Source organism: Leptopilina boulardi, unplaced genomic scaffold (genome assembly GCF_019393585.1).
Source record: "Leptopilina boulardi isolate dan_hultmark-lab unplaced genomic scaffold, ZJU_Lbou_2.1 LbouV2_372, whole genome shotgun sequence".
Taxonomy (NCBI): domain Eukaryota; kingdom Metazoa; phylum Arthropoda; class Insecta; order Hymenoptera; family Figitidae; genus Leptopilina; species Leptopilina boulardi.
This window is the reverse complement of record NW_026137943.1, coordinates 692,602-719,034: the sequence shown is the minus strand read 5'-3', so window position 1 is coordinate 719,034 and position 26,433 is coordinate 692,602. Positions and strand designations below refer to the sequence as shown.

Here is a 26,433-nt window from a genome sequence, read left to right as displayed (position 1 = left end):
TAAAATAAACTCTAATTTCGGTTAAATAAAAGACGAGTCGCTTTTTTTTTCCTCACCAACTCCCTTTTTTTATGTGACAGACGAAAATTTAATTTGAAGGAACACGTGTTGTTGGGCGCCATTCACTAAAAGAGAGAAAGAGAGAGGGGTAGATCAGTGTCGCATAGCACACATAACCCATGAGACGAACTCAGGCGTTCAATAATGTTCCAAGTATAAAAGCTTCTTCTTCTTCTTCTTTATAGAAACGTTACATTAAGATTTATCGACAACATTATTCAGTGCACAACAATGAATGAATCGCAAGAAATATCGAGACTAGAAATTTATCCATCTACATAAAAAAAAAACAATAATGGCAAATTTTTGTTTTATGACTCGAGAAATAAATGAAAAAAGCCATCTTTCTTTAATGTATAAAATAGAGAAAATAAATTACTCGTAAATAATTGATTCATATTAACAACACCAATAGGGAAAGTTTTTCAAGATTATCATCAAATATCATCAAAAGGAAGTTCATCTTTATAGAACTTAATGAAGACAGTGAAGAAATAAGGGATTAAAGTCATGCTACTTTACCAAATTCGTACGATATTTTTATTTACCCACATGTTTTATTTTAATTAAAAATTAAATCTAATTATTTAGTAAATTAGTCAAGAGGAAATTTGATAATATATAGAGAGAGACGTAATTGAATTAAATTTTAATTAACGAATTGATTTGTCCAATTTGATTAACGTATATGTATTATTCTGACCACCTTTCATGTTAAATGGGAAAACTTTAACAAACACACATACGTCAAATGCAGAAGAGAATTCTAATGTGCCTATATGTATATATATATATATACGACCATTGATCGCTTACAAAGTTTACAAACAATTACGTCAAGTAAATCCTCTGATTTATATGCGACCACTAATAGATGCGCACAAAGTACCAATAAACGATGACTGAAGAAGTATAACTGGAAACGCTGACCGTGGAGTGAATCGGTAGCATTGATTAGCCCACAAAGGCCAATCAGTTGCAGTATTCACTTCAAGAGATTTGATTTAATTCCACCGTGAATAATATTAGTTCTTCAAGATATATATATATCACTATTAGAAATTTTAATAAAATTTACTTTAAAAATGATTTCTGATTTTTAATAAAATTTCGTGATTTATTATACCAAGTTGAAAAAAATAGAGGTGGACATATTTTTCCCAACTGAGAAAAAGTTTTAACTTTGAAAAGTGAGATTAACAGTAAAAGAAATAGAGAACCTTTTAAAAAGTTGGCAAATCTCATAAGACATCCCAAACACGTCTTTTTATCATCTTACGAGCCTGGAAACACGTACTGGACATATATATTATTTTTTTTTCTTTTTTATATATCTAGAACCTTGTTCCCAACCGTTATTTCCTTTATCTCATTTTGCCAGATATATACACACACAGCAATTGTACTCATATGAACTCTCGTTTCGCCTCTTATAATTTTATTAGCGCGTGCCTCTTTAATGAACAAATACAAATCACGTTTTTATTGTCTTTGTCCGCGGGAGCAATCGAAATTCTCCCCCTTTAATTTAATGCGATCATTATAGTAAATACAAAAAAAGAATTTAATTACAATTTTTCATTATTGTAATTTCTTTAAACTTATTAATTAAATGAAGTAATTACCTTTGTTTATGAATCATATAATGTAAATGTATCTCACCTGAAACAAAAACAAAAAATTGAATTTAATTTTGATATTTATTAAATACTACGATAAAATACAGAATTTAATTAAAAACTATTCAATAGATCCAATATTTCGATTGAGATTCCCATCTACGAACAGTCGGTAAGGTAGAATAGATGGCGCTTACTTACATTTCTCTAACGCGGTATATTTAAATATTGCATTTTATATTTTTCTTCTAACCGTATAAAAATGAAGTAAAAAAAAAGAAGAAGAAAAATTAAAGTGATTATAAGAAACGAAACAAACCAGGTGCATTTATAAATTTCCCTTAGCCCTCGTATATATAACGTTTAACTTATTTAACAATTCGTCTCGCCAAATCGATTCCATCTTCGACCGCAGTTATAATTTTGCTTTGACACGCATCTTTAATCTGCATAACATATATATATATATACAAGTCAGTCATGTGCAGATTTTGAAGTGTGATAGTACTTGTAACGGTTAATGAGTGCACTCACTTGCAGCTGTTATTATTGCCCTTCCACTCTCGCGTCACAATAAATGTATCGCCTCGACTCGACGATTTCTCTATATATGTCTTCGAGGTCAACATAAAGTTTATTAAGCTTATATACTTTGTACAATCCACGTCACTTATAATTTACATTAATAAAAAGAAAACTTTACTATACAAAAAAAAAAAAATTCAAAGAAAATAATTGTGAAAAACCATTATTATTTTTAAATGACCAATAAAATTGAATACACATCCTGTCGTTTGAAAATTCAGAATATAAACGGCATAATCTGCTTCATATATAAAGTGTTTGTATCTAAAAAAAAATTTTTTTACGCGACATTTTATAGGCTTTCTAGCAGACTTGAAACTGATCGGAAATGTAGTTTGACGATAAAATATGTTTCGCTTTAGGGTATATATGTACGTTATAAAAATATTCTCATCTCCCTTTCCTATACCTCCATCAAAACGCTTCAGTTGTGAGAATTTAAATCACAATTCTATAAAATTTATCGCAGCTTATGGTTTTTTGTTTTGTATTCCCTTCTTTATTTTACTATTAGCTATTATTATTTTTTGAAATATTAAAATCGACTTTTATAATCAACAAAAGACGTTGAAAATTTAATAGGAAATTTTTTTTTTTTTTTGAACAAAATTCAAGAGAATCCTCAATTATTTACACTCTTGTGTCTTGTATTTATGTGAGTAGTAATAGTAGTAGTAGTAGTAGTAAAACTTTGTGCATAAACAAGAACGTTTTTTACAGGGGGCAATAAAATGCATAAGGGTCTCGGTGCGAGGACGAGGAGGAAAGCCCGCGTCGTGAGAGTCTCTACACCTGCAACGTGCTCTAGACTTTTCGCATTCGAGTTCGAGAGCCATAATTTATTCATAGAAGAAGGCTACAAGAGCAAATTGTTGCTCGACAGCGATACAAAGCCCTATCACACGCGCGCCTTAACACACACACACAAACCAAAAAGATAGATAAAGAAGAAAAAAAAAAAGAAGAAGCCCCGACACAGCGCATCTGATATGCGCAATAAAGCCACTTTGTACCGGAAATAGGACTTGAATGCCAAAAGACGAATCCGATTTATTTCTCACTATTTCTTCAGTCCCTTATATTTATTTCATACATATTTCAACAGATCATAAAAAAATGTTACACTTTCTTTTAGTTTGAAAATAATTGATATAAATATTTACACGGAAAAAAAGAAAAAGTAACTTTTACTACTTTAAAAGTAAAATTGGACCTGTCCGAAGTTTCTGCGCATCTCTGGCAACTTTTACTCCAAAAATAGTAAAATTTACTTCAGAAATAGTAAAAATTACTACGGAAACAGTAAAATTTACTACAGAAATAGTCAATTTTACTATTTTTCGAGTAAAAGTTGCCAGAGATGCGCAGAAACTTCGGACAGGTCCAATTTTACTTTTAAAGTAGTAAAAGTTACTTTATTCGTTTTTCCATTTTTCTCCGTGTACAATCAATTTACAATCTTTTTTTTGCAAAATATAATATTTTATTTGAATTTCCCGCTTTTCGCTCTACTTTACCGATCGATTCGTCTCCACTAGAAATTAGCGCGCATATTCGAATTTATGATTTCAAATCCGGATTGGCATATGTATATATATCTTAATAGAATTTGCAATATAATCCGTGCACTTTTTTACTAAAAAAAGAAAAATACCCCTTTCTTATTTTTTTAAAAATAAATTCACAAATGGAAAAACTTCAAAGAAATCATTACTATTCAATTGCGTCTAACTGTACACATACATCTATATATATATATATCCACTTTACAACTGACAAAATCAATTTTCCCCGGCATTCTCAATTTCTTCCCGTGAATACTCCATTCTCACGGAAGAATTGAATCGACATCTATCCAAAAGAAGAGAAAGAGAAGACTCAGCAAAACAGTCAAGAGAAAGAAATATATATATATATATATATAGCTCACGATGTGTATTTTCTAGGTGTTTCTTTTTCGCGTTAGGTGTATCCAATTTGAAATTGTTCAGAGGAACGATTGTACGTCTTTTCTTTGGGCGTTTGTTCACTGGTGCAATTCCATCTCTTGGGTTGGGTACTTAATCGCACACACATACACATATATATATATATATATATATATATATCCCCTGTCCTATAAGAATGAAAAGACGCAGGGTGTGAGTCGCCACTAGCAATAAAATTCGCTTGTGCAAAATCAATTTCAGTTTATGGATACTTGCAACCATCGTGCGCGAAGTGACTTTCTTGACATATACGCGTGAAAGAATTTTTACGTCCCTATATATATCCCTATCATACCATTTGAATGATCACACCAGTCAAAAACCATTAAATTAAGGTTGTGAAAATATACGTCATTCTAATATATTATATGTTAACTGCGACAACATTTATCATAACATTATTCTCATTCAATGTTTAAGCGCACTCAGAAAAAAAATTATCGTTCGAAGCAACCAAATTTTGGTTAAATCAACAAAATAAATGCATTGATAGTTAACCAAACATTTGGTTGCATAAACGCAACGTTTATTTAGCTCAATCAAATTTTTTCTTTGTTCAAAAAATTTATTAAAATAAACCAAACAGTTATTCTGCCGTACGATGTAAAAACTTAGGTAACATTGTCACTTAGGCTGATTTCAGTAGTAATAAACAAGCTACAATCAGCCTAAGCGACAATGTCGGTTACCTAAGTTTTTACATCGTACGGCAGTATTTAGATGAAATAAATATTTATTTGAATTAAACAAATTTTGTTTGAACTAACCAAAAAATTGGGTAAATATTAAAAAATGGTATATTTGGTTCAAACATATCTTTTTGTGCGAGAAAATACTTTCTCTCGAAATATGAAAATATCCAAAACCTAAACTAATTTTTGTTGCATTTCAAAATGAGTATACGCCACTCATTTTGTATTCAAATTTTTTTTTCAGTGATTCGAGGGGCTTCTTACTTTAGAAATCAAAAATGAGAATCATTTGAAATTATAGTGAGATTTTTCTAATTAATTTCCAAAATTCGATGTTTTGGGTAAATAATATTTTTATCGTACGGATTTCAATATTATATACCATTGGCTATATATAATATATATATATGTCATTAATTGTAAATGTCATTAATTTAACTGTCAGTCATTGTAACCAGATAGTACTTGTCATTCATTCTAACTATACCAGTGATAGCAACTACCAATAATAGTAACTATCAACAACTGTAATTATCAACCCTCGGACAGTTTATCCCCCTTGTCCAATAATGCCACACAGCAATGTTCTCCACTAATGTCGAACGATAAATTTTCACGTTAGTTTAACATCGAGAATACAACATATATATAATAATCCTCTTGATATATCTTTAATATATTCTTCAGCATTAATAATTATTGTCCTAATTATATTTGATTCCCTAGAAATGTGAAACAAATTTTGAGACAGTGGGAATCGAACCCGTGAGCCCTTTTTTTATATCAAATATTCCTTTTAAAAAGAGTAACAATTATTATTCAATTATTACTTGATGAAAATTGCCTTAGCACCAATTTCGATTCAAAGAAGAGGTAATTTTCTTTTCTAAAGAGAAAGTATAAAGTTGTGATTAATGGAAGAGGATGTTAATTTTAGACAATTTGAGCTGACTCTCTTTCTCTCTCTCTCTCTCTCTTTCTTGCCGAATGGAACAGTGGAAGACAATTCGTGAATAAATGTAAGGGAGTTGGTAGTCCGGAAGATCAACGCGAATTCAATTATATACCCTCTAGATTGTCTTCGTGTCTTCTAAGTAAGAAAGAGGAAAGATCTAAAAAGACATGGACATTACGTTGTAAGCTGTTTCGTGAATTAAGCTCTAATTGCCTCGGGCGATTGAAGTCCCTTAAAAAAAAGGTCGTTGTTTTTTGGCAAAAAAAAAAATATTCGAAAAATTTTGAATTTAAATATAGAAAAAGAAGTTTAATACAAGACTAAACTAAAATTTTGTTGAAGAGAGTCGAATTATATAGTTTCTGTTTCGTCTCTGTTCAACGATTAAAGGAAGAGGCAAGAGGGAAGTTATAAGGTTAACAAACTTGGGTTCGTTTATCTTGCTTTGTGTCGTCCTTCTCTTCATCAGTGAACATAACAAGGTAACTATGACAATTTTGTTTGACGTCAATGAGTCATTAAAAAAATGTTTATTTTTGCAAATAACAAAATTTCTAATTTAAAACGCAGTAATTTTTAAATAGAGAAAATATATTGTTTTAAATTTATATTTAAAAAAAAGAGAGAGATGACCATGAACCTCTGATATGCCACTTCAGTTTATAACCACAAAACAAGTTACGGCATAAAGAAACTTTTCCCTCTGGGCGCTACTGATCGTTTTATCTTGAATCGAGTCGATTCTGTCTTGTCTTGAAACTATCCTCGTAGAGTTCTCAAGGTTACAGCCAATGGCGAGTTTGCAAGATAGGCAAGCCAAGGTGATTAGTTACATTAACCTTTTTTCTTTTTTTTTTTTTTTTATTTCATGGGAAAATCTTAACGGAACATTGATACAAAAAAGAAAATATTCACTTAGAAGAAGAAAATAAACAGAATTAACGGAAGTGGTACTTGAAAACTATTGCACTATATATAAGAACCACGCCCGAGACAAGTAGCGCCACTATAAATGTAACTAAAAATGGCATCAAAATTAAGAACGTAAATTCCAATTTTAAAAAAACTATTCTAATTTTTATTCAAGGGACACTTTTCTTTTTAATTTAATATCAATAAATAAATTGAAATGATAAAGAAAGAAATATTAAAGATGGGTGCATTTTAATATTTATTGTTTGGGATAGTAATCGCAACGAGACGACGACCTTTGGACCTGTCTCCCTTGAACCTTTTGGTCCTTGAATATCCACGAGTTCTTGTTTTGGTGAACGTGAGTATTCACCCTTTCAATTTGCAATCTATTGTCTGCGCACATTGTACGCAAAAAAAAAATACAAGATAGAAAAAAAAAATAGAAAACCGGGTGAGAAGGTCGTGGCTAACTTGACTATCAACTTCAATGCATGTCTCTCTCTATATATATATATTAATATCATAAATTGACAATCGTGATATCGGATTAGATATACAATCAAACAGAATATTTATGTATGATAAAAGATTTATCTAAAATTAACTAGCACTTGGAATTTATGATGTAAAATTCTATGAAATTTACAAACATATACGTAAATTACCGAATGAATTACGAAAATAATTTTCAATAATAATAATAATAATAATAATAATAAAATAATTATTTTTATTATTCATATAAGGTAAAAAATCAACCCTAAACTTTTATAGATTATCAATTTGTAAAAAAATTAATTATTAAAAAATGAATAAATAGCCTTGAATTTTCATTTAAATGGCAAAACAACGAAATTGTGTATGGTTACGCCTTAGAGACTTGTTTTGAAAGAGCAATGACCGACCCTGAACCAGACTCGTATATATATATGGTGTCTGTAAATTATGCTTTCATTGCTATTTAAAAAATTTTTAGATTATTGACACCCATTTGTGATTATTATTATTAGTATTATTATTATTATTTTCATTATTATTATTATTATTATTATTAACGAGTAAACTCCTTGGTCGAATCAAAACATATAATTACGTAGAAATCAAATGATAAGAGAAGTAAAAAAAAAAATTCAAGAAAACTTATTAAGGTAAGACAAGTCACTGACTTTCCACGTTCAATTTCATGATTGCTATTACAGATAATAAGTATATTAAAAAGCAGTTTAACTGAAAGTTTATAATAAATGCAAAATAATTTTCTAGTTATGAATAATAATTTCAAAATAATAATAATAATAATATTTAGTATAGTTTAAATTGATATTGGAATAAAAATTTTCTCTTTTTAATAAATATTAAAATAAAGGATTGCGTTCGGTTTGAACAAAATGAAATATAGTCATTAAGCATCGGTGGTTCAGTGGTAGAATGCTCGCCTGCCACGCGGGCGGCCCGGGTTCGATTCCCGGCCGATGCAATTTTTTTTTGAATTTATCGAAAAATTATCTCTATAATTCTCTAACTCAATTCTATATTTATTAATTAATTATTTTATTATTGTCAGTAGAAAATAAAATTTCCGTTACATTTTGTAATAATTCACAATTAATATTAAATTACAATAATTTTAATGTGAAATAGAAATTTTTTGAAATAATTTTAATTTGCATTAAAGGATTAATGGTGATGATGCTATGATCCTGTGTAATGACTAGACTAGTCATTCGATCTTGATGGGTACTGTTGAGCCAGTCTCTCTCTCTCTCTCAAGTAATCACGACTTGCTTTGGATTACCATATCCATATATGAGTCTGTGATTTAGAGCTAAAATTGTCTATATATATATATATAGCTGAACTCACTCTGTATATATTTTACGAGAAATTTACAAGTACAATTGACAATAAACAATTTCTCCTGTCATTGATATCAATTTCTTTTTTTTTCTAATTAAACGTATACAATTTATTTTTAATTATATATTTCTTCATTTAATTTTTTAATAAACTATTTTTACATATGGATGAAAAGAAAATTATTACTTTATTTATTATTAAATTATTAAATTATGAAAAGAAAATTCATTTATTTATAGAAAATTAAAGATGAAGTTGTTTTTTTTTTATTAATATCGCAATTAATTAATGTTTCGTTCAATTGGTTTTCTGTCGTCAGACGTTAAAGAAGAAGAAGCTAAAAGAGTTCCAGAGAAAGGTGAAAATGACGTTGCTGTGAAACGTTCAAAACCATTAACGAAGCTTGTCGAAAGAACGAAGTGAATGCAAAAAAAAGAAGAAAATAATTTACCCCTCTCATAAGTAATAAAAAATAATAATAAATAAATTCGATATAGGAAAAGAACTTTCATTCTTTAGTTTAAATAAATCGTTAAAAAAAAAAACAGGAACATTTTTTAGTTACTTTCCATATTCGAATTTTTTGTAACACTTCAATTGTATATTTTTCAGCAAAGGGTATATATATATACATTTGAAAAACAAAGGATAACGGATTCACTAGAATTCTCTCAATGAGTCTCTCCTATCTATGCAAAGCATCTATCTACCGGCATTTAAATATTCCCTCTCAACCCCCCCCCCACACACTTCTACCATTCCCGGGTACCATTAGCCCTGGTACTTTTCGCTAAAGTTTATATCGCCCTAAGGAAAGTTCTCTCTGAAATAAGCACTCAACAATGGCTATTAAGTAGTTTGTTTGTCTTAAGAAATTCACTTCGCGAAAGTAAGAGAGAGAGAGAGAGAAATATCTTGCCCGGATTTTCCAAACAGAATACCAGGAATTAAAGTCTTCTTCTTCTCTTATACTCATTTACAACAAATGCATGTTGGAAATGTCGAGAACTACATATATAATACAAACAGACGCCAAGTTGTATTAAGCTAATTATAGGGTAGAGGATTTCCTTTCCAGCTAAGAAATTATCGGCTCTAATTATTGACATGTTTTGTTCTTATCTAAAAAGGCCAAAAACAATTATTATTATTATTATTATTAAATTCAATTAGTTGTATTTTACAAAGAATTAATAGCGCCTTACTAATAATTAGTCGAATTTTACTAATTCAGAATTAGAATTTAACTAATTCAGAATGAGTGGAATTTTACTGATTCAAAATTAATAGAATTTCATTAGTGTGACTAATGAAGATTGGAAAATATTTCACAAATAAATTGACGTGTTAGATATTTATTCGTCTAATAAAATATTTAGCTGACACTCGACCCCATATATATATATATATATATATATTGAGAGGGTGCAATCACCTCTCGAGCCCTTTGTCGACCTTGTGGTTTTATCGGTCTCGATAATTTATATATATATATGTGACGTGTTCTTTATACTTGTATACTCCTTGACAGTGGTATATCGATCAAACGAAGAAGACACGATTGTTGCATTTTCTTACCAAGAAACGAAACAATTTGAATATGATTTCAAAATTCAAACAATTGAATTTCTATAAATTACCGCTAATTTTTTTTTATCTGATTGTTAGTTTTTCTCATAGTTGAATAAAAATTTTAAAATTGCTAAAAGAAGTATTTTAATATAAAAGAAAAATGTTTTGCAATATTTTAAAAGAAAATTAGAAGAAACTAAATAAAAATAGAGAGAGAAAAGAGAGAGAGAGATAAATAAGTGAGTTAAGAGGGAATAATAAAAGGAAATGCGTGCAGCACGCGCTTCAGGTCAATGTTCCTGCATAATGCATTAGTGATCTGTTTCTATGGTTGTGCACATGCATGTGTGTTAATGGAAGACGTACATTAACAATACCCGAAATAATATATGATTAAGTCTTTGATTATACTCTAATTGAGATCTTTCATTAATTTATATCCAAAGGTGAATTATTAAACATTACAAAATTGATTTCAATAATTTTAATTTCTGCATTAAACCATATAGTATTTAATTGACCAATTTTTTTTTTCCTTTTTGGATATTGTGCAAATATTCCAGGAATTGTCTGTTTCGTGTAATAATACACTTCATATATATACGTAATTTGTCGAATTCTAATAAATTCTCGCGTTTATAGAAAATTTAATTACCATCGCGCGCGAAATGTCATTTACACATTTCATTTTGTATTGAACACAATGTGTGTATATACACACAGAGACTTTGAAAAAGAAGACTCTCAAACTGACTGGTTGGTAATTGCTTAGGGGAAACTGCCCTATTGTTACATATATACAAACTCAATACCAAAGTGTGGATGTGCTCTAAACCTATATAAGAAGTTAGTATTATTAAAAAACCAAACCACTGTCAAAAAAGCAAATTTTTACAATATTAACAAAAAAAAAAGTTCCGTCAATCTAAAAAATCTAGAATCCCATAAGAAAAAACCTGGAATCATTTTTGTTGCAGTTCCAAATGAGCCACGTGGCGCCATCTACGAGGCACATATTTGTTGCACCAAAAAATTAACCATTTTTTATTTTAAAAAGGTAAAAGTAGATATGGCCATTTTTTTCTCTCTCTCTCTCTCTCTCAACAATTACAATCAACGATTCTATACAGTAAAACATCGACCCAAAGTTTCTTCTCACCCTTCATCCCTCCAACTGTTCTCTTTGTCACCCAGCAAGCAACGGCTCATTCCACTCTTTCACCCTCTTTACCTCTCGTTATACAAGTCTCATCGTTCGCGTGCAACAACCCCATTGTTTTTCGCAATACCAAGCGACACTAGTCCGGCAATGCTTCTAGTGATGCATTCCTCTCTTTTCCTTTTTTTTTGATTACCAGAAAACACGCAGAGAAAAACATCAAAAAAATGAAAAATAATTAAATAGTTTTCTATAAAAATGTGATATTAATTTTTTCTCCCCACTCAGTACTCTAAAATATTTATATAAACAGGGGGAAGTAGTACCCAATTAAAAAGTATAAAGTCAAGAAAAGCCAGACGGAAGAAAATTTTACTGCGCGCGACAAATAAAATTTAATGCTGTGTGAAATGTAAAACTTTGTACGTCTCATCGAAAAGAAGATCATTTTAAGAAAATATCAAATTTTTGATCGTAAAACAACATATTCAATAAAATGAGATTTCGGTATACGAGAGAGAATAATATAAGGGTCGAGAATAAATAAAACGCAACTAAGCGGAAAAATAAAAGTATATCAAATGATAGCAATCAAGAGACAAACATCAAAAAAGGATCAATTTTTAATAACACGATATTCTGTCGAAAATTTTTAAATTATCCAAAAAATTTTGATATACTTTCTGTTAAAAAATAACAAAAACTTTATACAAATGAGAAAAACAGAAAAATATTTATAAAATTCATTATGATCATCAAACAAATTAGAAATAAATCATGTATGCATAATAATAATAATAATAATAATCGTTTAATGTGCGTTTCACTTGGATTTATGGTATGCATGATTAGTGCATCGTGCGAACTAGGATAGCACTTGCGTAAATGATAACTCCACAAGCACACGTTGTTTGCAAGCTGTGTCACAATCCAGATATATGGATTTGATTGCAATACTGCTTTAACATTCTCTAATGTCGAGAGAAATACACACAATATAAAACCCCATGTAATTTTACTAAATGACTATTTGATGATTCTTGGAAATATTTTATTGCTTTGAAAAAAAAGAAGAAGAGAAAAAAGACATTCAAACTCTATTACTAATAACAACTGGTTGTAATGATATAATAATAACATCAGCAAATATATATATTTTATCATATTTAAACTAGTATTTTATTATTATATATTATTACAATGACAGTAGTTAAATATTCTCATGAAATTTATACTTATCAAAAAAACATTTAGTTCTATAAAGTTTTCAGAATTTAATGATGTTTTTAAAAAAAAGTTCTATTCTTTCTAGAAGATTTTATAAAGTCGAGAAAATTCCAAATAGTCTAGAATATTCCATAAAGTCTAAAAAATTCCATAAAGTCTAGAATATTCCATAAAACTTTAAGAAGACTTTCTATAAAATTCTCTAGGTTCAATGAAGTTTCTAGAATATTCAATTTTTAGCTTCTTGAAGGCTAAACTAATTCATAAAAGGTTTCATAAAGTTTCTAGTTCTCTACTTTTTAGAATGTTACATACAAAGTTTCTATAATATTCAATGATAGATTCCACGAAGTCATACAAAGTTCTACACATATGAAATTTTCAATAATTTTTCCCTGAACAAAAACTAATATAATGTTGAACAAGTTAATTGAAAGTTAAATTAAAAATTAAAAACTTTAAGGAAGAGGAAAATTGAAGATTATTTTCTCATCTTTTAACTCTTGTTATTAACATGCTTAGAGTGCATCGGAAGCAACCAACTCACACAGACCATATACATATATTGTATCCAGTGATTTGCATATATTTATGCATGCGGAAATTACTTAAACGTTAGGCTTCTGCCACTGAACCTATATATACACACACCACGTGCCTAACCGTTTTAAGTTCCAGTATGGTTTTGTGGAAAATATAAAAAATACAGTAAATAATCACAAGGTACAAAAAAATCTAATATATTTAAAAATGAATAAAAATTCCATTTTGTATAACCTTTTTATACACAAATGTGTCAAATGCAAAGTAAAATTCTGACATATTTATGGTGAATTTTTGACTCTTTTTTCGCATAACATATACAATTTGAATGAAAAGAAACCTGAAAAGAAAGACGCGTCCAAGAAAAATTGGAAACCCAAGTAATTCTTTCCGTTTTATTTAGCCAACCACCCACACTCCTCCCCTACCCTTTCAAATTATGCACGAAAAGAAAGTTCAGCAGAGTGGTATTAAGGATGATAAATCACGCGAGGAGAAGAATAGAGTAAGGACGAAAATGTAATCTCTTGGACAGCGCAAGATCTCCTAATTCATTATGTAGGACGCATGTCAAAAGAGAAAGAGGAAAATACTATTGTACCTTTATCAGATTAAATTTATATACCCAAATGAGAATATCTGACTACAATTTCGCGAAAAACAAATAATGTTTGATATTTACTGAATCATCAAAAACTAATCCTCCATTTCCAGATATTCATCAATTTTTAAATTCGGGATTTAATAACAAGCTTCCGAAAAAAATTTTAGAATTAGGAAGAACCAAATTTTAGGGTTTTTGCTCTTTTGGATCAAAAGGAGCAAAAAGATTTACAACAAGAATGAACATATACCACAAAGGATCAAAAGATAATCAAAGAATTAACAAAAAAAGGATCATCATTTCTCGTCAGTTTTGATGCAACAGTACAATTTTTAAGTTTCAGAAATATTATCGACCAACCAGATGTTTAATTGTATTTATAGAGTAAATACAATGACACCAGCAGCATAAAAGGAGAATATAATGAGGATAGTTCCGATGTTACTCTAGCACCTATCTGAGGAAGTGTGACAGCTTGAGATACGATGTGGTCACGCGCGCCTCGCCGCCATCTGGATTTCAATTAGACTAATGCACCGCGAATACTATGAACGGGTCCCGTTTGCGGCTACATAATGTCCGCCCATGTATCTTATGTCTCCTCATATACATGTGTTGTACCTACACAGTCACAGAGGTTTACATTAGGAACTGTTTCCGCAGGAAACACTGTACAAGCTCTCTCACTCACTCGCTCCATTACATACATACATATATATATAGTCAACAGTCTTGCGACCATTTCGGCACACGGAGACGATGGATTTTAATTACTTGATTGCCAACACTATACCCTATTCGCCACAACCGTACATGCTTGGAATTTCAAATGCTAGCTATTCAACGAATTTCACCTCTCTAAACAAAAATAATTCAAAAGAGAAATTTTCTTCTTTTTCAAAAATTAGCTTGATTAATTCTTGTCAGCAATTTTGGTAAACAAAAAAATTTTTTTTGAAACTTTATCATAATCACTGAAAAATAATTACCAAAGATAAGTACCAGTAGAAGCATTCACTTCCATTTGTCATAGAACACGATATCCAACAATAAGTCAACAAAAAATTAAATGCCAAAGTTTTATGTCGTGACCTAATCCATAACTGCCAAGAATTTAAGATAGGAGAAAAAAAATTCCACTTTTTAGATTAGCCTCTTCGCTCTATGTAACATTTATTGTCATTTTTAAAAACCTTTGACAAAATCTAATACACAGTTTTTCTTAATGAAAAATCAATAAAATCAAAAGAAAAATTTGTTTGATAAATTTTACAAAGCAAATGTGCAGAAGCAGTCGAGTGTTCAGAAAGGTAGGTTCTTTGTTTTGATTTTTTCTCGGCCTTGATCTCGCCATCTCGCTGTGGTGCCAAGGACCGACGAAAAAAGAGAGGAAAAAAAAAAAAAAAAAATTATTGAGAAAAGGACCCCCTTTTTATAAGGTTCGTTCTTCCCGCATGTTCAGTTGGTATCGCTTCCAATCGTCGTCTTCGCTCCGATTGGAAAGTCTGCCTCGCAGTCTCCGAAACTCGAAGAGTTCGGCGCCAAAAGTGCATGAAGTCAAACGCATATGTGTACAGTCACTCAAAAAAATTCACCAGTTGCTTCAGTTACTTTTAAATAATAATAAACTCAATTTCGTTGCTAAAAAATCACTTTCGCACTTTAAAATAATATTTCTCCTTTACTAATGCAAAAACTAAAATGAAAATTACTATTATATTAAAACATAGTTTTTTTTCTACTCGAAATTATTTTTTTAAGAATCATTCCTTTGTTTCAAGTTTCCAAGCTCTCTGGCCTCTTATAAAGACCATTTATTTATTTACCTCCGCCTACTCTTGCTATATCTTTTACCTTTCTTCATTCGCAACCTTCATTCCAAGTCCCTAAACTCTTTTTTTTTGCCTTATTGTTACCATCGTCTCAGGAAAGCCTTCTACATTACACTCTCTATATAGAGAGACCCTGAATCCACATCTGTTATATATCTAAACTCGAAAGCCACTCTCTGTGTGACTCACACTATTTTCCGCCTCAGCTTCGTCGCTGCCAATGACCTACTCTTGTCTCTCTATAACAACATTCAGGAATGAACTAGGTATTCGAAAAATCTCCAAACACATCTCTTTTATCACTTCTTTTTAAAAAAAATAAATGTTAGCATTTATTTAAAACTCAATTTTTATAAATAAGCAGAAATAAAAGTTAAATTATTTCAAAATAAAGAATTAACGGATTTAGGTAAAATAAATTAAAACTCCTTAATAACTAGATGAATATCAAAAGCTTTAACAACCTTATTAACCTCGCGTCTACGTTAAAATGACGTGCCACTTTCAGATATATAGTTTAATGTACGCGAAAATTTCAAAGTTCGTAGAAAATATAAGATATCGAAGCGGTTTTAATTAAAACATTAATTTTCTCATAAATATTCATTTTCTGATTCCAAAAGAGGGGGGAACAAGATTTAAGCTACTCTTAATACTCCTAATACTAGGCTAGTCCTAATACTAAAGTACTCCTAATATTATAAACTACTCCTAATCCTAAACTACTCCTAATCCTAAACTACTCCTATTATTAGGCTAATCATAATACTAAACTACTCCTAATATCACTAATATTTCAGAATCTAAACATATCTAATTTTTACTAATTTTGCAAACAAATTTTTTGAAAAGAACATTATTCCAAGTATGCAAATTATACACGAAAAATGAATTATGTCCTCGTTAAGAAAAGAATGACTAAATCAGTAGTACGTCGAACTGAGTAAAATACGAATATTGTACTCAGTCTCAAGAGTAGAGCAATTTCCGCCAAATGGTTTCCTGCTGGCGATTCATGTGTTAATAAATAGAACCTCAACTCGGCAAGCAAAAAGAAAAAAAAAACGTAAAAAAAGAAGCAAAATAAAACAACTAGCTATAAAAAAAAATGCAACAACAAAAAATACACCAAAACCGTTAGGTTTGCGTCAGAAGATTATCGCTAATATGTATGCAACAGTAATAATGGCTTAACGAGAAAGAGCATAAAGTTTTGCGGGAACTGAAATATGGCAACAATCACAAATGTTAGTTTCTCTTTAAAGAAACAAAATTCATACAAGTAAAAATTTTACGAAACATTTTTTGACCCTAACACATTATGACCCATTCGAAATTTACATGGTAACAAGGTAGCTGCTACTATTATAGAAACACTGATATATTATTACAAGGAAAAACATTTTTTAATTTAAAATTTATTTTTTGAAATAAAAACCACTAACAATATTGTAGTTGTAATGTCAATGTCCACTATATATCTAGAGTAAATTGGCTCCCCTTTTGAATGTAACTCTCGACTACTATTGCAAGAAGTAATGTATACCTTCAGGTACAAGAACATAATTTGCGTGTAACGTGATCAAGCTACTCCTGCAATGTGTACACGCCTCACATTATTATATATATATCTTAACATTAAATCCTATATGATGATCTTTCATCTTATAGAAACAGCTAAATTTTAAATTATTTCTCAAAATTAAATTAGCCATTAAATTAGCTAATACTGTATTAGCGTAAATTTTTAGTTGCAGTAATCTTTTTTTTTCAAAAAGGTAGGGAGAAATATACTAAATAAAGCTGAATAGAAAATCAATTGAGGAAAAAAAAAACAGGGACCTCATATATAATGATAAACCCCTATGCTCACGAATTTTAGATCCTTTGTGCCAACCCCTCATCAAAATGTCTACCATATATATATTCTCGTATTTTACAGTCATTCAAAAGGTCAGAATCCTGCTGATATTGATGGATAGTTTGATAAAAAAAAAAAAAAAATTCTATTGCCAGAAATAATTGAATGCGGGTAGTCAGAGATTTCATATAAAAATTATCATTGGTTTAACTTATTCATTGAGTTAATAAAATAAATAAATTTCACTCTCCTTTTTCCCAAACGCTTTTTTGTATCATCCATAAATTCTTGTTTCCGCGGTGAAAGTTAGTTCCACTTTTCGCCGCGGCGCTAGTTATCGATATTTATGCAGTTTGAAAAATCAGGTAATTTATCCAAATTAATAAACGTTTAATTTAATTGAAAAATATTTGCTAAAGAAAAAATTAGATAAATGAAGATAGCTGACCTTCTGCTGTTTTCTTTGAGGTCATAAATGCCGCAGGTGGTCGTCGCCATCCTCGCCAGTTGTTGCATATGGATTCAGGCTCACTGCTCCAACTACATAGTGAATCTTCCTCGAAGCGATCGGAATCCTCGAATGAGAAACGATCAGTCTCTTCCCAATCGAGAATCGCGCCCGGAGCACCTTGGGCGCCATTACCGGCTCCAGCTCCGGCATTTGCCGCTGCGGATGCGGCCCTTCCCGTACCACCACCTCCTCCGCCACTACCACCCACCACCACGGGGGACCGAGCCAGGTTGTCCGCCAGTTTTAATCGTCGTACGGTGTAGCACGCACGACACGACTGGTGCTACTTCTCCACCTCCACTTTCTTCTTCTTCTCTTCCACTAACGAAATCAACACCACCGCCGCCACCTCCAAACAATCGTCTCTTCAAAGGACCTATCCTTTAGCAAAAAAAAAAACAAACAAATTTATTAATTTCTCCTTTTTTGTTCATATTGATTGAGATTCAAGAGAGAAAGAGTCAGTTATAAAATTCGAATGTTTCTATTTATAAAATTGTATCGATTATATATATACCTGGTTTTAATGATTCAACTCAGCGAATATCTGATGAATAGTGTAACTATACCGATGAGTCAGTGTAACTCTGCAAAACTATTACAGACAGTTTATTGACTCATCATAGCATTTACACAAATTAACTGAATCATTTTACAAAATTCTCTCCTATAATACAATGTTTCAATCACTGTTTGCTTTTTAATTGATTTATTTTCAATTGATATTTTCATAGATATTTTCAAATATGATCACAAAATCATTAAAAAAAAATTCTTTTAATTCAAAAGAAATGAAATAAAAACAGTAAATCAAATGCACAACGGTCTCTCTAATGAACCAATAAACATTATATAGGAGATTTCGAAATTGATTATTTTAGAACTATTTCACTTTATGTTCAACTACCTACGGAAGTTAAAGTACAATTGCCAGTAACACACAAGAGCTCAACAATAATCGTGTCGGGTAAAATGATCATGCATTGTAGCTCGCGGACTCTCGATAATTGCAATTTCAAAGTGTTTAATCGTAACGGCGCTAATTCGCTATGGGCAACTATTCACAACTATCATCGTAGCACTACCGTGAACCAGTTTATGCAACTTAGTTGAGACGATGTTGCGTAAATTACTATTCACGCCCATTAAAATCCGTGTAACTTTTACTACTTCACTAAACTTACACCTATATATATATACAAAGAGCTGAATAGTAAATGTTGGACAAATTATATTTTCACAAACATTATAAACATTCTCTCAGAAATTACTTTAAATCTACACAATGTATATGTATAAAAGTTATTATTGTAAATGATGATCTTTCTTATACGATTCTAAAATAGGCGATTATGCATTTGTTTAAAATGAATATTTTTCTCCGTGAATGAAACTCCCGTTATTTTTAATTAAAAAATTTTAAATCAAAATCTTCAAATCTGTTTCCTTTCTTTACAATCTCAAAGTTTGTTATTATGAAAAAGGGAAAATTATTGCAACATATATACTTTCACTAGTTTAATTTCTAATTTTACGTTTTTTAATTATAAATGCAGATTATTTAAGTATTGCAAAGCATTTTATATATTGTTGCAATAAAACAATAACAGCAAATCAAATTATATATTAATATAAAAATTCAGTAGTATATACTCCAAAACATCTCCATTTTACTGCCATTTTTAATTTTCTCTAAACGTGCTGCAATAACTGGATTTATCTATATTATTTTCCTTTGGAAGATTTTTCTTTTATCTTCTGTTAGTTAACAACAAAGATAAAAATAAACACATTTCTAGATTTTACATTCAAAATGCTTATTTTCAAACACATTATGCATTCAACTAGATTGTATTTAACAAATAATTTGTTTTTTTACGAGAAAATAAAAGAGGTTTACGAAAGTGCAATAAACTTAAAAAAAAAGAGTGGCATTTATCATCTTTATTTACATTTCATAACTGTCACATCAGCATCTTTCACAAATAGCTTGAGAAACAATGTTTAAGAAATTGAGTATATGAGAAGGAAACACAAAGAAAGAGAAAGTCGTCCATCTGCAAGACTGAGGGAAACCACATCAAGTGTCAACAGCTGCACACTCTTTTTAAAAACCCAACAAATGTTTCCATTTTGGTTAAAGCCATTGGGGAAAAAGTGGAACAGCTGATTTTCCTTGGTGGAATCATATCGATTTTTCCTCCCTGAACATTCGTTTCACCCTCTTCTCTCTCTCTCTCTCTCTCTTTTTCCTGTTTCCCAGGCCAAAGCAAAAAACATCCGACGCCAACCGTAATAAAAATTCCAATTAACCCAACTACCTGAACAAAAACCCTTCCCAAACCAACCTCAGCGTAATCTGAAATTATCTCTCCTAGCCAGTTAGGCTAGGTTAGTTATTTCTCAATTTGTTTTCATATTAAAGTTTTATCTTCCAAGTGTCAAATGCCACGTTGGGGTAGGTTATGTACAGAATTGGTACACAAATAATGACTTATAAGTGAACTTAATACAAGTACAAAGACCTTGGCAAGTCGACAGACACGTCAAGTACGTGCGACGACCCGAATCCCACAAAGGGGATCCACCCCTCTTTTTTTCAACTCTCACTCTTTCTCTCTTATTCAAGAAAAATTCTCAAAAACCTGTTTTTATCAATTTTTTATTTCACTTACCTTGCCTCCTCCTTTGAAAAATGATTGCCACCAACGCACTCGATTTCTTTTCTTTATCACCAACACCAAAACCCGAAGCAGCGGTTTTTAACATATATATATATATCACTTGAATATACGAAACTCTCTTTCTCTGACAACAGAACAGGACAGCTGAGTGCCCCGTCAGTTTTATGTAAGAGACATAACGTTTCGCAAACAAGAAACCTTAAAGGTGACTTGTATTGATATTTTTTAAAAACACCATATCGATAAGTCGTTCCCTTAATTTAATTGGGATTAACGCACTATCACCGCACTGTCACCGATTTTAATCCCTGGCCTGGCCTACCCCATCGACGACAACAACAAATATGGCGAGCGAACCTCCTCCTGAATCTCGGTAGGAGATCGACTGACGTACAATGTCACCAGACGGCGCCACATTTGCAACTCAATGTTGTCAGTCCCACCTCCACGAGAGAGCAATACGATTGGTTCATATTTTAGACGCCAACAACGCTATCTTCATGTCAAGTATGGAAACTCTATCGAGAATCGATTAATCGCGTAAAATTTTCAATCTTCCACCTTCACCATCCCCCCCCCCCTCTACAAGGCCTCATTATATTAAACGCGTGGCAGCACTGACTAAACCGCGAATTTATTGATCTCGAAATTCTGAATTTCGAAAAAAGCCATAATTTCACAAATCATCCAAAATAACATAATTTTGTTATTTTACCAAAAAAAAAAATTATTATTTTACCAAAAAAAAAAAATTGTTTTTTTAACTATTAAAAAAAAAAATTTCTATAACTAAAAATATTAATTTATTAAAATTTATAATTGATTTTTATTATTTTTTAAACCAAAAAATTAATGGAATATTAGAAAAAAATTTTGTTTTGTTTTCTAGAATAATAGCTGTCTTTTTTACCGACCGTGATTATAGAGTTGAGAATTTTACCACGGTGCGCTGTTGAACGTATTTCGTCTGCTAACTTTACAAAATAATACCTTGGATGGTGTCACAAAATTGTATTTATTAGTCTACTATATTTAAAAAAAAAAAAAATGCTGTTGTCTCGTGGTACGAAATTATTACAGTGCTTTGCACAATCAACATTGAAACGAAATGGAATTATTAATAAACAACAAGTGAGAAAAGAAAGTGATTGGCATGGACCGTAAGTAAATTACATAATTATTTATAGGTTATAATTTGATTTCAAAGGTTTTTTTTATTTATTTCTTTAAAAATAAATTTTTTATATATATAATTCGTATAAATGAATTTAATTTTTTGACTATTGGAATATTATTTCACTATATTGTTTTATTCGCATAATTTTATTTGTTGTTTGAATTATAAAAAAAAACATACATTTTACTTTGAATTTTTCAATTCTTTTTATCGAAAAAAATTTGAGGAAAAATTAGGAATTTTTATTTAACATAATTATCATTTACAGATGGGTGTATAGAGAACCTGGAAAACCCGCAAAAACTGCTTACATCACAGCTGAAGTTTGTGGAGCATTTGCTATTTGGTGGATTCTTTGGCACTGTTATCACGATTATCATCATTTAATAGTATGTATCAATTTTATTACCATTTAACAATTGCCATATATGAAAAATAAAATTTTTTCTTATCATAATTAATAATAATAATTTAATTTTACTTACTGTTCTTTAGGCCATAATTTCACAGAAAATTAAAAGGCATTAAAATAAGCGTTGCAGCTTATTTTAATGCATTTTAATTTTCTGTGTTAAAGTTCACATGATTTATTATTATTTATTATCTCCTAGGGATTCGATCTTCCTGAACATGAAGATTTTACCGATACAGAACTTGGAATTCCACCAGATGATGCAGATTGTTAATTATTTTTTTTAAAAAAAAGTTTTTTGTAGGTATAAAAAAATACAGTTAAAAAAATGTCATATTCAAGGAAATTTTCTTAATTCAATTGTATTCCAGTGAAGTAAATCTAAATTCTTAAATTTCAAAATTTATTGTGAACTTTACTCTTTTCAATAAAGTCATTTAACATTGATAATGAAGCATACAATTTTTTTTTTTCAAGAAATAATTTACAGTTAAAATGACGGGAATCGAAATAATTTTAAAAATTGTTATTCCATTTGCTTCAATATTTATTTTGAAAAATATAACAAAATATATAACAATAATCTTGTTTGAAAATATAAAATTACTATAAACGTCGAATGATTTAAGGCATTTTAATGTTAATTGTCTTGACTTCGAGATATTGTTTCAAGCCTTCTTCACCACTGAAATTCAATGATAAATATAAATAAAATAATTAAGTTTAAAATTAGTATTTTTTGTTATTCCGATACTCACAGTTCACGACCGATTCCTGATAATTTGTAGCCACCGAATGGTGTTTGGGGAGTAATAGCATCGTAACAATTGATCCTAATAAAATTATTATTATAATTTAATATTTAATTAGTTTTATTGTAATTAAAAGTTTGGATGCAATAACTTATTTGGCTTTTACTGAGGTGGTTCCCTTATTCAATTGGCTACTGAAACATGAAACAATGATTGGCTCTTTTTTTACGACCTTGAAAATTAGCCAATAGAAAAAAGGAGGCGTTTCCATTTTAATACAACTGTAGAAGCCGAATACAATTGTTTATTGCATCCAGTCTGTTAACTGTTTATTTTTTTCTTTTGTAATGTTAAATTTTAAACAACTTACCAGACACTGCCAGCTTCGACCGATTGAGCAAACATCAGAGCTTTATTAATATCCTTTGTTATTACTCCAGCAGCAAGACCATATTTTGTTTGATTTGCACGTTCAATAACTTCCTCAATTGTTTCGAATTTTAAAATACTTTGCACTGGACCAAATATTTCTTCTTTGGCAATTCTCATATTATCAGTGACATTTGAAAAAATTGTTGGCTGTAAAAATAGAATTAATTATAAGTATATTTTAATTTATTAATTGTAATATTAGTATTTTATAATTTATAATAATTATAACCTCTATGAAAAATCCAACGTTGCCAACGCGTTTTCCTCCAGTTTCAACTTTTGCATTTTCTTCCATTCCCGATTTAATCAAACCCATAACTTTATCGAACATGTCACGATCAATTTGAGGTCCTTGATCCGTATCAGATTTGAATGGATCGCCAACTTTTCTTTTCTGTGCCAACTGCTTGGCTCGCTTGACAAACTCATCGTAAACTTTTGATTGTACAAAAGTTCGTGAACCAGCGCAACAACTTTGCCCGTGATTGTCAAAGAGAGCATTGTAAGCGATTTCTGCCGCTTCATCAACTGAAATGGAGAAAAGTAATTTTTTTTTTTTTTTTTTTGTCTGAAATGGAATTCTATTGTAAAATTAAATACTCACGATCAGCATCATCGAATATAACAAGAGGACTTTTGCCACCAAGTTCAAGACTGACTCGTTTCAAATTACTTTTAGCTGATGCTGCCATAATAATGTGACCAACCTTTGGATGATAAAATTCTTTTTTATGTACAAGTAAAATATCATGATCTCTTAATTAGTCTCTAAATTTGTAATTTAGAGTTGATTTTCAATTAACTGAGAGTAAAATAATTGTGTCTTACATCTGTAGATCCAGTGAAGGCGATTTTATTCACATCATTATGTTCAGAAATTGCAGCACCTGCTGTTGGTCCATAACCGGGAATAACATTCACGACTCCTGGTGGGAATCCAGCTTCTTTAATCAACGATGCTAAATAAAGAGCACTGAGTGGTGTTTGTTCAGCTGGTTTTAAAATTATTGTACAACCAGTACACAAAGCTGGTCCCAATTTCCAAGAAGCCATTGCAATTGGATAATTCCAGGGAATTATTTGTCCAACAATGCCAACTGGTTCCTTTCTTGTCATGGCAAAATTATTTCCATCTAAATTCACAGAAAGAAATATATTACGAATTTGAAAAAAAAAATTTATTTTAATTGTAATGAGATTTTTAATAGTAAAAAAAAATATTTTTAATCTAACCAACGGGAATTGTGCTTCCATGAATTTTATCACACCATCCAGCATAGTATCGAATTGTGGCGACACTTCCACTTATATCGCCCAATGCACTCGTAAATGTTTTTCCACAATCTAAAGTTTCAATATTGGCCAAATAATTTGCATCCCGTTCGATTAAATCAGCCAGCTGGAATTGAAAATGTTAAATTTTTTTTTTGGAAAAAGATGAACAAGAGAAATTTTTATTTTCATATAAAAAATTGTATAACAAAAATACCTTATTCATCAATTTTCCACGTTCAGAAGCATCCATCTTTCTCCATTCTGATCCTCTAGAGAATGCTTTTTTTGCAGCAGCAACGGCAAGATCGACATCAGCCTTATGTAAAAAAAAAAATAATTTTGTAATAATATTCGTATTTCCTGTTTTTTTTATATTAAATATATATTGTTTTTATTACCTTATCCCCTTCAGACACTTCAGTAATGACTTTTTCATTAACTGGATTTATAGTAGGAAATTTCTTCCCACTAACTGAATCCACAAATTCGTTATTTATAAACAACTGAAAATTAAAAACGACAGGATTATATTTTGTGGAAATGAAAACATATTTTTCTTTAAGGTTATGTCAGACTTCTTTAATGCCTAGTTAGAACTTTCCTCAGTTTTTTTGTTTCATAAAACATATATATTTTTCAATTAATTTGTCTTCAAACTAATTATATCAATTTTTTCTTACAATCAACAATGTATATATATACATTAGTGATATAAAACATGCGCAATATTTTTAAGTGCAATCAAGGTCAACGTGAATTCTTGATAAGAAAAGTTTTACGGATTTCGGATAATAATTTATCTCAGTTATAAGAGTATTTTTTCTTTATGTATATAATTATAGAGAAATTAAAAATAATTAAGTATTACTTTAATTTAATTTATGTAAAATTAAAAAAAATTTCTTGCCTTTTTTTGATCAATATTAATAACAATTGTAATAATATTAATAAAAATAGTAATAATATTGTTATTAATAATAAAAATACTAATAATAAAATATATGGAAAATATTTTTCAATAAACTTACCTTTGTATATTTAATGGTGGGATTTGGATTTGCCATAATTTTAATTTTTTAATTATTAATAACGACAAACAATAAGAGGAGAGATTGTTGCCAGATGAAAACTACTAAAGAAATGCAAGAAATTACTGTTGACAAGTAAGACTTGAGTTTCACTTCTATCAAACTCGACTATATCGCAACATATGAGGGGTTACGTGCAAAAGTGAATATATACGCATATGGTTTCTGACACGGTGGGATAAGTATTGTCAAAAATAAGTCGTTTTTTTTTAAACAATTGTGTTTAGATTTTTTAAATTAAACAAATTAATTCTCACATACAATGAAAATAAAAATGAAATTTTCTCGTGATAAAAAATTTATAACCAAAATTTCTCGCTAAAATTAGATGGTATAACTTGAAATTCCTTCGATTAAAATAAATGAAGTTTTGAGATAAAATTTATCAGTTTGACAATACTTTTTCGACATTTACTTGAATGTTTATAAAATCATTTGCTACCTTAGAAATATCGTACAGATGTCGCATCAGAGCAAAAGTGAATATACCATATTGTAACTGATGCATATATATGACATAATATGTTAATTGGCAAGCTTATTACTAAAACAAACATATTTTATGTATTAAATTCTTTTCTATCTTTAAAAATTGTACTTATTTAAAAAAAATAAGTATATAAATAATAATAC

At 30.0% G+C, this 26,433-nt stretch overlaps 3 protein-coding genes and 1 non-coding gene across 6 annotated transcripts in view; 2 read left to right on the top strand and 2 right to left on the bottom strand.

The window, feature by feature from the left end:
* LOC127287724 (zinc finger SWIM domain-containing protein 8 homolog) overlaps positions 1 to 18,083 on the bottom strand; it is a 74,989-nt gene extending 56,906 nt beyond the window's left edge. For all 3 annotated transcript variants that reach the window (XM_051314807.1, XM_051314809.1, XM_051314808.1), the window contains exon 1: positions 17,918 to 18,083. In XM_051314807.1, the coding sequence (XP_051170764.1) occupies positions 17,918 to 17,942 (25 nt within the window). In that variant the 5' untranslated portion in view covers positions 17,943 to 18,083. The remainder of the gene's footprint in view (positions 1 to 17,917) is intronic.
* On the top strand, positions 8,221 to 8,291 carry Trnag-gcc (transfer RNA glycine (anticodon GCC)). Its single transcript has one exon. It is a non-coding gene; the product is annotated as a tRNA-Gly (tRNA).
* Positions 18,084 to 21,617: 3,534 nt separating the features above from the next.
* On the top strand, positions 21,618 to 22,707 carry LOC127287728 (NADH dehydrogenase [ubiquinone] 1 beta subcomplex subunit 2, mitochondrial-like). The gene is made up of 3 exons (XM_051314814.1): positions 21,618 to 21,824; positions 22,110 to 22,230; positions 22,453 to 22,707. The coding sequence occupies exons 1-3, from the start codon at positions 21,712 to 21,714 to the stop codon at positions 22,525 to 22,527; spliced, it is 309 nt and encodes a 102-aa protein (XP_051170771.1). The 5' UTR covers positions 21,618 to 21,711; the 3' UTR covers positions 22,528 to 22,707.
* On the bottom strand, positions 22,543 to 26,197 carry LOC127287726 (aldehyde dehydrogenase 1A1-like). Its single transcript, XM_051314812.1, has 10 exons — positions 25,741 to 26,197; positions 25,111 to 25,215; positions 24,927 to 25,028; positions 24,671 to 24,836; positions 24,266 to 24,570; positions 24,042 to 24,144; positions 23,667 to 23,965; positions 23,376 to 23,584; positions 23,012 to 23,086; positions 22,543 to 22,938 (listed from the first exon to the last, which is right to left on the bottom strand). Exons 1-10 carry the CDS (start codon positions 25,774 to 25,776, stop codon positions 22,878 to 22,880), a joined length of 1,461 nt encoding a protein of 486 aa, XP_051170769.1. The 5' UTR covers positions 25,777 to 26,197; the 3' UTR covers positions 22,543 to 22,877.
* Positions 26,198 to 26,433: the final 236 nt, after the last annotated feature.